This window comes from Trematomus bernacchii, unplaced genomic scaffold (assembly GCF_902827165.1).
Source record: "Trematomus bernacchii unplaced genomic scaffold, fTreBer1.1, whole genome shotgun sequence".
NCBI classification, from domain to species: domain Eukaryota; kingdom Metazoa; phylum Chordata; class Actinopteri; order Perciformes; family Nototheniidae; genus Trematomus; species Trematomus bernacchii.
In genome coordinates, this window is record NW_022987608.1 from 3,165,135 (window position 1) to 3,178,326 (window position 13,192).

Sequence of the window (13,192 nt, forward strand, 5' to 3'; positions counted from 1 at the left end):
TACAAAATTAGCGAATACAAATATATTTTTTAAGCTGTTTCGGAGTTTTCAATCAACCATAGATGAATTGTATGTATGTCAATATACTTAAAACATATTGTTTCTCAATGAACCAAGCATAACATGTTGTATCTTGGAGACATTGAAAGAAAATACGTATTGGAGCGCAGGAAATTATGTGGAAAGGGAAACTAGATGTAGAAGCGATTTCTGAGAAGGCAAATGAAGTGTGCCGTGTGCAAAGGCAGTAAACAAACATGATTGATGGAAGTGAATGACTCACACATGAAAGAACAAGAGGAAGCCACGAAACAGTCGCCTGTGAGGTTTGAAGCAGTTCGTTTTTATTCATTAAGTGGTTGGTTTTAACATTCCTGTCACATCTGAAGGCTTCTCTAATAACATAGTACAGCTGATGAGGAAATGATGACAAGTTTACAACAAAAAATGTCCTCGTGAGGTTCGATTAAAGTTCTGTTCTTTCCAACAAAAAAGGAATGAAATACAAAAAAAAGACATTTAATGTGAAACACAAACAGTATGAAACAGTGACAGAAGTATGTTTGAAGCGCATGGTCAACCAACAGTTAAGTTCAAGTCGATAACTACTCTGACTATTAGAACTATTATGTATACCAAGATAAGACCTTGTTGCAGTAGCGTTTATAAAAATAAAGTTTGGTCTTTCCTTTCCCACTGGTTTTGATCCTTTTCATGGCTTTCCGTTTAAGACATTAAAACATTTCTACATTTGGTCTTCCTCCGTTTCTTTCCACCAAACTCACGTGCCAGTGTTTTCAGAGACTACCTCGGGGTTCCTGTTGCTGCCGTTAAACAACGCAGCCCCCTTAAGCTTAAAGAAAAGTTCACAAAGTTGAAATCCCAGTTGGTCTTTTTTTCGTAAAAGGAACGAAAAGTTTAATGTAAACTTTTTACTTTTGGAGACAAGAAGTGTGTAGCTTTCTCACACATTTTGGCCCGTTATAAATCAGGATTAGCACCACAAATAATCAGTTCAAAGCTCCTACACCGGCTGCTCGGAAATTAAATGCTTCCAGTTAATTGTTTCCATGTTCCTGTAACACCAACCAATCCGAAACACCTCTCTCCTGCTCACCTTAAATGAGATTCTCACACATAAGTGGTAATTCACCACATAGGGGGTAATAATGGTGTTAATTTGATAGTTTAAATGTTATGAAGCACACCTTTGAGTCAACAGTCAAACTGAGCTGTTACATTGAAGTATAATTAAATAATTTGGAAGAAAATGTATTTGATTTAATCTTCAAGCATAAAAAAAAAAGCATATTTTCTATGTTTCAAATCATCATACTTAGTGCAGTTTGTTGGATTTTTGTTGAGTGAAGGTGTTCCTCGAAATGCTTCCCTCCTTTCCGGACATTACTCCCTCAGACACGTCCGCAAACGCCTCATTCAAAAACGATGCAAATTTAAAAACACAATTGCAGATAACGCTCAAAATACAACGAAAACAGGGACACTAAAAAGCTGAAAAACACGAGCGCTTGCTGACATTCAGGGATTATAAAGTTGGCTATTATAAAGTCATGTTTGCTTGTTTTTAGGCACAGTTTTGTTTTTATATATTTGCATCGTTTTTGAAACTGCAGCGCGTTTTCTCCTAATGAAAGTGTTTCGGGTCGTTGTAGTGCGATTGCACCTGTGGGCCATCCTCGCTTCACATTGCCTTACAGTTCTCTTACAACCAGGCTATTGGTCGAATATTTTATATAGTTTTATAAATAAAACAGGGTATGGTCAAGGTAAAGGTAACACCGGCCACAAAATGATTCCACATGCAGTCAAACAGGGATAACATAACAGAGTAAGAAAACACCATTTACATCTCGACAGACGTTTGTTTTTCAAAGCACACACAAGCAATTGTTTCACGGGAAACTAAAAATACATTTTGGGGTTCCCTTCACTTATCATACCCTGTTATTAATGACCCTGTTGGTCACTAAGGTCAGTCAGTTTATGGAGCTGCTTGCATGAAGATTACTTCGGGAATTCTGCTTCTGATGGTTTGTCAGTATCAACGTTTAGAAGAGAATATTTCAACTCATATTTTCAAGGTAAGCATGTGAAGACTTACAAGAGGAAACACTTAGGGGAAGTTTCTTAAGTAAAGGAAATATCCAAGCCTTAATTGTTAGTGGGGAAATGTCAGGTACAAAAATTGGAATAGAGAAATGTGTATCTGTTGAGCAAGTAGCTGTGAGAATATCAAATAACTTAATGACACGAAACATAAGTTGGACCCAAACATGTGTGTCCAAATTTCCTTTTCAGTTGATGTTCTCTGTAGGTTGCCACACACACACACACACACACACACACACACACACACACACACACACACACACACACACACACACACACACACACACACACACACACACACACACACACACACACACACACACACACACACACACACACACACACACACACACTCCATCCTTCAGCTACAGAGAGCAAAGCGGTAGAAATCAGCCATCTGCATATGACTCTGCTTCAGTAAATACAGATATGTACAGCATAATGAATCCTCTGTCTGCTACAGTCTCTGTGGATAGCAGCGGCTTTGTGCGGCTGATGAAACTTCACTAAATAAATGTCAAGATTCCCAACTTTATATTTGGTTCTCGAGCAAAAGGTGGAAATCCTTTGCACTCCTTCCGTTGGTTTGCGCTCCTTCCATTCGTCCATTATATTCCCGTTGAGAGTTTTGATTGGCTCCTTCATTGTTAGCGGCGTTTTCCCTGCGGACTGTGAGCAGAGAGAGAGACAGAGAGACAGAGAGACAGAGAGAGAGAGAGAGACAGAGAGAGAGACAGAGAGAGAGAGAGAGAGAGACAGAGAGAGAGAGAGACAGAGAGAGACAGAGAGAGACAGAGACAGAGAGAGAGAGAGAGAGAGAGAGAGAGAGGAGACGACGACAAAAGGAAGCGGAGAAAAGACGGAGAGAGAGATCAAGAGGGAATAAAAAAGGAGAGAAAGACAATTAGACAAAGAGGTAGATTTCTAATGAGCAGAGTGATACACACAGAGAGAGGAAACAGCTGTTAAACCTCACACACACACACACACACACACACACACACACACACACACACACACACACACACACACACACACACACACACACACACACACACACACACACACACACACACACACACACACACACACACACACACACACACACACACACACACACAATGTAACTAAGTACATATACTCAAGTACTGAACTTAAAGTGGACCTATCATGCTATATTTGAATAATATAGTGTAGGAATTTTCTAGCTCTGTTTTTGCAAGGGCTGATTCTGTGAGAACAGCACCACCTACAGGCCTGGCATATGTACTACAGCGTCTCCAGCGCTTTCTAACGGCAATGTCCGTGGCTGTCTCCTCCTGATTGGTGGAGTTGGCCCAATAGCCGTAGCGCCACCGTCCTGACGTCAGGACAGTGTTCAAATCTGGATCAGTTTTTATCAGATCCGTTGCAGCCCCTTTTTTAGAGATTTGGGTATGGAGGAAAATAGAGAGGGTTGTGTTTTCTGACACTTGGTGAGTTCCCTGGAACACCGGGGACACATATTCATGTATAAAAGACGTACAAAAGTGCATTTTGCATGATAGGTCCCCTTTAAGTAAAACATTGAGTTACTTGTACTGAGTATTTTCACATTATGCCACTTTTTACTCCAATACATCTTGTAAGCAAATATTGTACTTTTTACTCCACTACATTTATTTTACATATTTATTTATTTTGCAGATTTATTTGCAGTTACTTTAAATTCAAATTGACACTATAATTTATAATATATTATAATAGGTTAAGCTACCCAGTAGTATGTAAAGTAACTCAAATAAACCCCACTTTTACCAAGTGCAACATTAAAGTGATGAACACAAAAAGGCACTTATAATTTATTTGTATTTATTTTAATATCTGGTGCTTAAAAAGGCCATTTTGCATAACAAGTACTTTTACTCTTTGCACTTCAAATATGTGTAATGCTAATACCTTTTTCGCTTGTACTTGTAACTGAGTATGTCTACACTGTAGTATTGCTACTTTGACTGAAGTGAATCATTTGAGTTCTTCTTCCACCTCTGCTTGGTTGCTTAACCACGCAGCAGCATCTCATTGTGCTTTGGGAAGACACAGAAGAGACACATAACGTGACAGGAAGCAATCCAGGCAAATTGAGAGGACGACGAGTGGACAGTGATGAAGAGGAGAGTGTTTTCTCACCGAGTGTTTCACCAGACCAGGGATTTGGAGCGGGTGCTGACTCCTTTCCTCCTGCTGGCCGCCGCCGTCACTGCGTTACGATGGCTTCGCTTGTGAGACTCCAGGTACAGCTGACAAACACAGGAAAGACCATTGTATTCATTAATCTACTAGATAACACATCTTTGATACGACAGCCAGGTCAGATAAAGAGAACACCTGATGACTTACTATCAGCTGTAACCGCCATTATTTAGCATATCTTGATATATCAACTGCAGTTATAATTATTTTTGATTTAAGAGTTAACGTTTTTGAGTTACAAATTCGTAGGTTTTCCTCAGGCATCTTCAAATTTGTCTCATCTCTTCAACAAAACATACATTTACATATCAATATATAAATAAATCAGAGTCAAAAACCAGTCTCTCAGATCTGTGTCGCTGAAAACCAAGAACTTGTGTTTTAAAACTGAGACTTTTAGACACATTGATTTCTTTGGAACACGACTCAGTTCACAGAAATTCAAAGCACTTGATCTAAGTCAGTGATTCTCAAATGGGGGTACGCGGACCCCTAGGGGTACGTTGGGGTACTGCAGGGGGTACGTGAGATTAAAAATAAATAAATAGGTTAATTAAAAAAATACCATGCATGATTACATAAATAATTTTAGTTGAGTTTAGTTCAATAAGTTGAATAGAAAACACAATTTTATATAAAATATTCCTATAACCACTAAGGGGGTCCATTTTGTTTGATCATTGGTTACTTCAATTGAAAAACTCCTTGGAAAAATCTGTTTTAATTTGTTTTCGTTATATTCTTTTTTTCGTGCATAAAGATGAAAATATCCTTAGTTTGTTGTAATTCGTGCATGAAGGAGTTAATAAATCAAACACTGGTGGAACATCACTATATTGTAATTATTTATATAGGCTTTTTCTATCAAAAATGTCCGGGGTCGGTCAGGGGGTACTTGGCTGAGAAAATGTTTCAAAGGGGGTACATTACTGAAAAATGTTTGAGAAGCACTGATCTAAGTTATAAGAGAGCCACCCCTGCTGTCCGTGTCTTTACGAAGAAATTCAATGTGATGCTAACCATCTTCTCCACTCCTCACACTGGAGTTCATACAGATGATCATTTCCACAGAAATCCACTTTTTAAATCCAATAATATCCCTCACTCCATAAAACATGTATATCAGAAATGTTAAATCCAGTACCTTCTTAGCGAAGGCTCGCCCGCACTGGTCGCAGGCGTGCAGGGAGAAGTTCTTGGTCACTCTGACTTCGGTGGAGGACGACGAGCCGCTGCACTCTGATTGGCTGTCGTGTTGCCGGGTGTGTGGCGTCTGGTTGCCGGGAGAGCTGTTGGAGTAGGAGCTGCGTTGGTGTGAGTGTTTCTCACTGCGGCGGGTCAGCGGGGGGCTGACGGGGCGAGGCTGGTGGGTCTGCTGTCTCTCCTGCTTACGGGTGAGGGGAGGGGAGGGGCTTAACGCCGGCGATGACACTTCCTGTTGTTTGCGAGTGACGGGGGCGGGGTGCGAGGAGGAAGACGATGAAGAGGAGGAGGTTGTTGCAGGTGTGGAGACCTCCTGCTTGCGAGTGATGGGAGGTGAAGGGGAGGATGAGGGGGAGGAAGAAGGGGGGCGCCCGTTCACTTCCTCTTTGCCCCCGCTGCTGCCGATCCTCTTGTTGGGGGTCCCGCTGTTCAGGACCACTTCGGCCTGCCTCTTCACCGCCCGGCTCTCCAGTTTGGGCATGATCTTGCCCAGGTACGCCGAGGACTTCTTGTGGACCACCGTCACGTGGCGCAGGACGTCCCGTTTGCGGCGCGACTCGTAGCGGCAGAGCGGGCAGCGGTAGAACTTGATGAAGATCTCGTTGCCGTCCGTGTGCAGCTCGATGTGCTTCGTGAGGTTCTGCCGGGAGCTGAACTGCCGCTTGCACAGTTTGCAGAAGAGCTGCTTGAAGTCGAAGCCCACCGACAGTTTGGGGGTCTTGGAGGTGCCGGTGCTGCGTGAGGATGACGAAGATAACGACGCCACCTTCGGGCTCGACGGCGCCTCTTCCTCCTTCACTTTCATGGCGCTGTTCGCCACAGGGACACCTTTAGCTGCCGCGGTGCTGTCGCTAGGAGACGGGGCCGGACTGGTGTCCACTTCCTCCTCTTCCTCCTCCTCCTCCTCCTCTTCATCTGAGGCTTCTACTGCTTCCTCTTTCACCCTGACGTTGTTGCTCGTGGCGGAGTTAGCGCTGCTGCTCGGAGGCGGGGCCGCCGGAGCGGGGGGGGCGGGCGGCGGGGCAGAGCGATTGTTTTTCATGCTGTATATTTTGTGGACGATACGCATGTGTCTCTTCAACATGAGCTGAAATACACAGAGAGAGAAATAATAATTAATCCACGTTTTCCTCCTTTAGATAAGACATGAGAATTCCAACCGATACAAGATGATAAATAGCACCAACTAGAACGGATGCCAGGCACGGAGACTTTTTCAAATCTAGAAAAGCTGAGAGTAAGGCAAGGCAAGTTTATTTATATAGCACCTTTCAACACAAGGTCATTCAAAGTGCTTTACAAAAATGAAAGACATTGAGAGCATTAAGAAATAGTGCAGCAGAAACATATTCTAAAATGGCATTTCAAAACACTCATTTAAAAGCAAAGATAATAAAACATGAATGACAAAGGTGCATGAATAAAAGTTACAGTGCAGTGTGAGATATGTCAATTAAAAGAAAAGTCTTCAGCCTGGATTTAAAAGTAGTAAGAGTTGCAGCGGACCGGCAGGTTTCTGGTTTGTTCCAGATGTTTGGAGCATACTAACCTGAGAGCTGTAGTTCCTCTTGCAGAGCGTGCAGCGGCTGGAGGAAGGGGCCGTCTGTGACGAGGCGGGGGGCGTGCTCGGAGCTTTGGACTGGGTTTGGCTGGGAGGCGGAGTTTTAGAGGTCACAGGGGTCGACTTGGAGCTGCTGCTACGAGTCGGAGAGGAGTTGTTGCTCTTCCTGGGGGGGGTGACCTCCAGATTGAGAGGCTGTCCGGGGCGAGATGCTATGTTGGGAGTGATGTTATCCCTCCGCAGGCCGCGGTGCACCTCGTCGAAGTGACGCCGCACGTTGGCCTTGGTGGCGAAGGTTTTCATGCAGACAGGACAGGACTTTCCGGTCGGTGTGCTGAGAGTCCTCGGCCGACCTGAAGCAACAACAACAATCGTTATTCATTCTTATGTTTATCTTGAAACTCTAAGAAAGAAATAACTTCTATAGCAAGCAAAGCAAAGAGTAAAAAGACCTATGGAGCTGATCCCAAGTATTACATAATGATGAATAGACCTAAATATTTGTTGTCCCCATAATGAGATATTGAGCATTGAACACATTTAATTTCATTAGTTATTTACAACACATTGAAATGTCTCCACATCCAATGTGCATGCAAGTACTGACGAGTTTAAGGCTGCTTGTCTTGAAAATATAGTTTTCCACCAACGCAAGAAAACATCAGTATTATCATTTGATTATTTTAAAAATCACTGCACTGTATTTGTTATGACCGTATGGTGGGTTTGTAAAACATTTCTTATCATAATTACCTGGACTCTCAATCACAATGATTCACAATTTTCAACCTTTTTAGCATGTTTTGGGGCAGGCTGTATTTAAGCTCTCACCTTTCACCATGGAGAGCAGGCTGGTGGGAACAGTCCGTGTCTCGGTGAACTTCCGGAGCTCGTCCAGTTTGCTCTGGTGCATTTTGCGACAGTGACGCCGGATGCTGCGGCGCGAGTTGAAGTCCTGACCGCACAGGCAGCAGGAGATGGTCACATCGTCCACCTGGTCGGGGGGGGGGGGGGCGAAGAAGAACAAAGTCTGAGAAACATCGTCAGCGAGCGTATGAGGACACAAGCAGGTGTTTCTCGGGTCACTTACCCCGCTGGTGGAGCCCTCGTCTTCGGGTGGTGGCGGCTCTTCTTTGGCCTCCTCCTCCCCCTCCCACTTCTTCTTATCCTGAGTGTGTCCCGGGCTGCTGTGGCTCTCCGGCTGGCTCGCCTGGCTGTTGTCGGCTCCCTCCCCCTGCTCTCCCTCCCACGCTACCGGACTCTCTCTAGCACTGTGAAGGACATCGAGACAAACCGTCAGAGACAAGAGAAGCTCTCCTAAAATCCCATTTGATTTGAAGACAGCCAAGAGAAACCATATGAATCCTCTGTAAACCACTGTTAAGAAGATATCACTCGTCACCGGCTTGAGTTTCACTAATCAGGATCCATGTATTTATGATCCTCTCCAGAATGGAAGTAGTCATCACATACAGAACATTTGGTACAACTAGTTCCTGAACAGTGTCCTTCACATGCTGATATCCAAGAGAGGGAGTTACACAGTCACAAGATGGAGGAATAGAAAGCAGTATTCAATGTTTACTTCAGATTAGCTCCACGTCAGAAATGATCATGCTTGTCATATGTCTATCTCCATAGAGGCTGAATCATCATGTTAATCACATAGCTATCATATGCCTAAAACAGTCCTGATGCTCTTCTAGGTAATCATACATCCTGTCATGTACACAGCTACAGTTGGGATACCTTTGTTATCATGTGGACTCTCATATTGGAAGAGGACATTCACTATTTTCCCAACAACCGCTAACAAAATAAGTCAATTTAAAAGCATCAGCATGCCCCCTACCTGGGTGTCTGCGATGGAAATCTAGCCAGCTCCTCCTCGGTGGTGAGGTACTGGAACACGGCCTTGTTGCTGGTCTGAATGGGCTCCAGTCGGACCACGTAGTCTGGAGCTCGGGGGTAAATGACGTCCAATAATTCCTTCATGGCCACACTCTGCTTGTCATCACCCGACGGACCTATAATTAATAAATCAAAATGAAGGAAATCAGTTAAGAATCAAAGATAATAGTTACGGAAGGATTGATTAAGGTTAATATAAGGTAGGTCCAAGCATCCTTGAGCGTCCCAAACCAATATCAGACTCGACCCAGCTCACTTATCATCGGGTGCTTGAATTTCCCAGGGTCTCTGAACTACACACAGTGTGCTTTGCTTTTGTTTTGTTTTTTCCACAAACCAAGTGAACAAGGCTGCAGCGCGGGGAGCTTCAGACAGTGGTAGCTAACGTTAGCAACATAAGCTAATGTTTTTTGCAGATACAATAGAACAGGTGTGAGCTTGCCATAGCATTTTAGTCGGTTACTATTTAACAAACCTCATGGAAATTGAGCGACGTCTTACTAAGTGTTAGTCTATATGGGAATGAAGAACATAGCTATGAATGTGATAAATATAGCTTTTACGACTAGCTAAAGAAGAATGGCACCACCTGAGTCAGTTTGTACTTGGTGGATGTCCCAGTGTAACATTTGGAAACGTAATCTATACACACCAAACTCTGGTCTTACAGAAAGAAAGCTAAACTAAATAATAGATTTTTGTAGAAAAAAAACTAAAAAGGACACAAGCCATGTTTCCTTATAGCAGCTTTTAAAATGTACCCGTAGTCTTGATAGTATAAAGTAGCAGAAGTAGATAACAAACCAGAATGGAAATGTATGAATTAGTGGAAAGGAGTCATCTAATGGTTAGAAAATCATCATCCTGAGGAAATGAGTGAGGCATGTGCTAAAAGCCCCTATTTTTAAAAGACCACGTCCTCTCCCAAAGACCATACACCTCATCTCTTTGATTCTCTTGTGTGCTACTGAACACAAAGAAAGGCAACATGTGAATGGGTTTTTGAGACTCCATTTATGTTCTCAGTAGACGAGGGTCTCACACACTTCCTGTTTTGTTTGGAACATTATCTTATCCACACAGGGCTTTTAACGTGAATTATTCTGCCTCTCTAAAGCCTCCTTTATGTGGATGTTCTTCTTTTGCTAAATGTGCAAGTTTACTTCATACCATTATTTACACCAGTAGATAAAGAGAGAATGAAGAATGGGTTTGAATTTAAGGGCACTCGCACCACAAATCATCACTGGAGGCTGTAAAGGTCCGCTGTCAGAGAGGATGGGGAACAATTGAGGGTTTTACAAGAAAAAATATTTTGTTTATTCAGTATCTGCAAAATTAATGCCCAGCGTCTCAAAAAACAGACACCAATTACTACATTCATCAAAATAACAATACGATACACTTTCTGCCTCTGGTAACAAACAAGTGAATTAAGACCACAAGCAGATGGAAAGGAGATTAATGAAACTAAAGTTATTTTCTTACTACAACGATCATTATAGTGGATTTAACTGTGTTGAGATTGATTTCCCTTTTAGGAGGAGAGGTGAGTTGAATTAAAACAGAGAAGTCTCCGAGGCTCCATTGTGTCCTTCCACTTCTGAGCAGCAGAGAACAGAGAATTGGACACACACTGGTGCTAATGAGAAGTTTATAACACAAATGCTGCCAGCTCAAAGTGGATTTCCTTAGATATGAGAATCTCCACTTTTAGTGAGGGAAATGACTGATGGATCGAACATGTTGCTGTGTGCTTGTGTGTGTGTGTGTGTGTGTGTGTGTGTGTGTGTGTGTGTGTGTGTGTGTGTGTGTGTGTGTGTGTGTGTTGTGTGTGTGTGTGTGTGTGTGTGTGTGTGTGTGTGTGTGTGTGTGTGTGTGTGTGTGTGTGTGTGTGTGTGTGTGTGTGTGTGTGTGTGTGTGTGTGTGTGAAAGACTTTTTAAAGGCCACCCATTATGCAAAATCCACTTTTTCATGTATTTTATACATCAACATGTGTCCCCTCTGTGTAAAGAGATTCAGGAAATAAGATTCTCTCTCTTTTTGTCCTGATCCATTTATATAAAAACCTGTCTGAAAATGAGCTGATCAGATTTTGGCCACTTTATGATGTCATAACGATGTGTTGGCTTGTGTAACCATTAGCCAATCACCAACCAAGGTAACCCCCCCCCCACCTTATCACCTGAATCTGCTCCTAGAGCACCATTGTGTTCTTTTTAACCAAATATCTCTCAGAGGGGCGTGGGGAGGGGCTCCTTATTTTCATCTAAAGTAACAGACAGAGAATCAGCACTTTTGAAACAGGGCTGAAACAGAGGGGATTATGGGATGCTGCAATGATCTGTTTGGTGTTTGGAGCCAAACACTTCAGAGACATGTTTTGTATATATGTGAGACCTATATATTGATGAAAAATAGTATAATAGGGGACCTTTAAAGTAAAATGTGGAGAAGCAAGGAGAAGTTAACAATGATTATCTTCATAAGTTTGTGTGTTAACCAAACTAAAAGATGTGCCTAATACAGTTTGATCCTTGCCTGTTTGTCAGGTTGATACGTTAAAGATTGCAAATCCATGTCCTCGCATGCACTCGTTTTACCTGCTTTGCCTTTTAATTTGTATACTGTTCATGCTCACTGCTTGTAGCACTTCGGGATTTGAAATCAAATATGAAGTGCTTTATAAATGGAACCCATTATTATTTTGAGTTTTCTGGTCGTGTTGGTGTGCTTAGATTTTTGAAAGCAGCTTAGTTGTTTGTATTCTGGACGTGTGTGTGTGTGTGTGTGTGTGTGTGTGTGTGTGTGTGTGTGTGTGTGTGTGTGTGTTGTGTGTGTGTGTGTGTGTGTGTGTGTGTGTGTGTGTGTGTGTGTGTGTGTGTGTGTGTGTGTGTGTGTGTGTGTGTGTGTGTGTGTGTGTGTGTGTGTGTGTGTGTGTGTGTGTGTGTGTGTGTGTTGCGTCACTAACCGTCGGGCTCGGGCATCCGTGACAGGCAGTAGTACTCTTTGTGTGTGATGAGGTTGGGCAGGCCTCTGAACAGACTGCGACACAGTTTACACTCAAAGATGGTGTCCACCTCCCTCAGCAGCATGTGTCTCAGCTGGCTCGTGCCTGCAAGCCAAAGGAAAAGGAAATGAGTTTAAACGTTTAGTCATACAGTTGTTTGAAAGATGTCTGTAATAATAATAAAGCTTTATTTATGTAGCACTTTTCATACAACACGTGCAGCTCAAAGTGCTTTACAAAATGGCGACACATCACAAGTTAAAAACAAACGAGAAATTCCCCTCAGATTATTTGTTAAGAACTTTTAAAAGGTACATGCAACAAAATATAAAATGTTATCAGGTTGATCGACACAAGGAGGTAAAATGTATGATAATAAAAATAAAGTCAAATAAAATAAATAATAGTTTCTCTCTTTTTCTATAAAACAATAGGCGCTTTCACACCGGAGTACTTTTTTATAACTTATTATTTATTTGCGTTCACACCAAAAAAATCCGGAACTAGAACTTAGTTCATGAGAACCTTTTTACCCCCTTTTTAGTCCCTGCTAGAGAGCAGGTACTTTCCTGGGAGAAAAAGGTTCCCATTTCTGATTTGCTGGCATTAGCATTATTAGCATTAGCATTAGCCCAGCGCACCAACAGAGAGAGAATAACTTATGGCTACACAAAAGAAAACATGGGAGCAGCGGTGGAGATGAGGAGGTGTCGGCGTTCTGGCGATTTACTCGGAAGGCTTCAGTAGAAGCTGCTGGGACTCCCAGCAGCTTCTACTGAAGCCAGTCCCCAACTCCGGGGACTTCCGGCCGGGGACTCCGGGTGGCAGTATACGCCGTGAAGTTGTTTGCGGCCTGCCAGTAAACCCAAAGCAGAAGAAGAAGAAGTGACGTCAGCGGCTTCATTTGCCTAATCCTCCCTCAGGGACTTATTCCGGTGTGAACGCGATCTGCTCTTTAGTTCATCACAACTAAAGAGTTCTGATGAACTAAGTACGGCAAAGTACTTGGTGTGAAAGCGCCTATTATAACGGTAGGTAAATAATAAAGACCAAAAGAACATTTAAAGGGGGGGGGTTGCTAATAAAAAGCTAATCTAAAAAGATGTGTCTATAGCTGGCGTTTAAAAATGTCCACTGATGTCAT

The 13,192-nt window shown here is 42.7% G+C and overlaps 1 protein-coding gene across 1 annotated transcript in view; it reads right to left on the bottom strand.

The window, feature by feature from the left end:
- Positions 1-2,411: 2,411 nt before the first annotated feature.
- Positions 2,412-13,192, bottom strand: part of znf800b (zinc finger protein 800b) — a 37,236-nt gene continuing 26,455 nt past the window's right edge. The window contains exons 5-12 of the mRNA XM_034131519.1: positions 12,010-12,153; positions 8,979-9,153; positions 8,217-8,397; positions 7,958-8,120; positions 7,115-7,479; positions 5,507-6,652; positions 4,300-4,409; positions 2,412-2,799 (exon numbers count right to left, since the gene is read on the bottom strand). Coding sequence (XP_033987410.1) covers positions 4,308-4,409; positions 5,507-6,652; positions 7,115-7,479; positions 7,958-8,120; positions 8,217-8,397; positions 8,979-9,153; positions 12,010-12,153 — 2,276 coding nt within the window. The 3' untranslated portion in view covers positions 2,412-2,799; positions 4,300-4,307. The remainder of the gene's footprint in view (positions 2,800-4,299; positions 4,410-5,506; positions 6,653-7,114; positions 7,480-7,957; positions 8,121-8,216; positions 8,398-8,978; positions 9,154-12,009; positions 12,154-13,192) is intronic.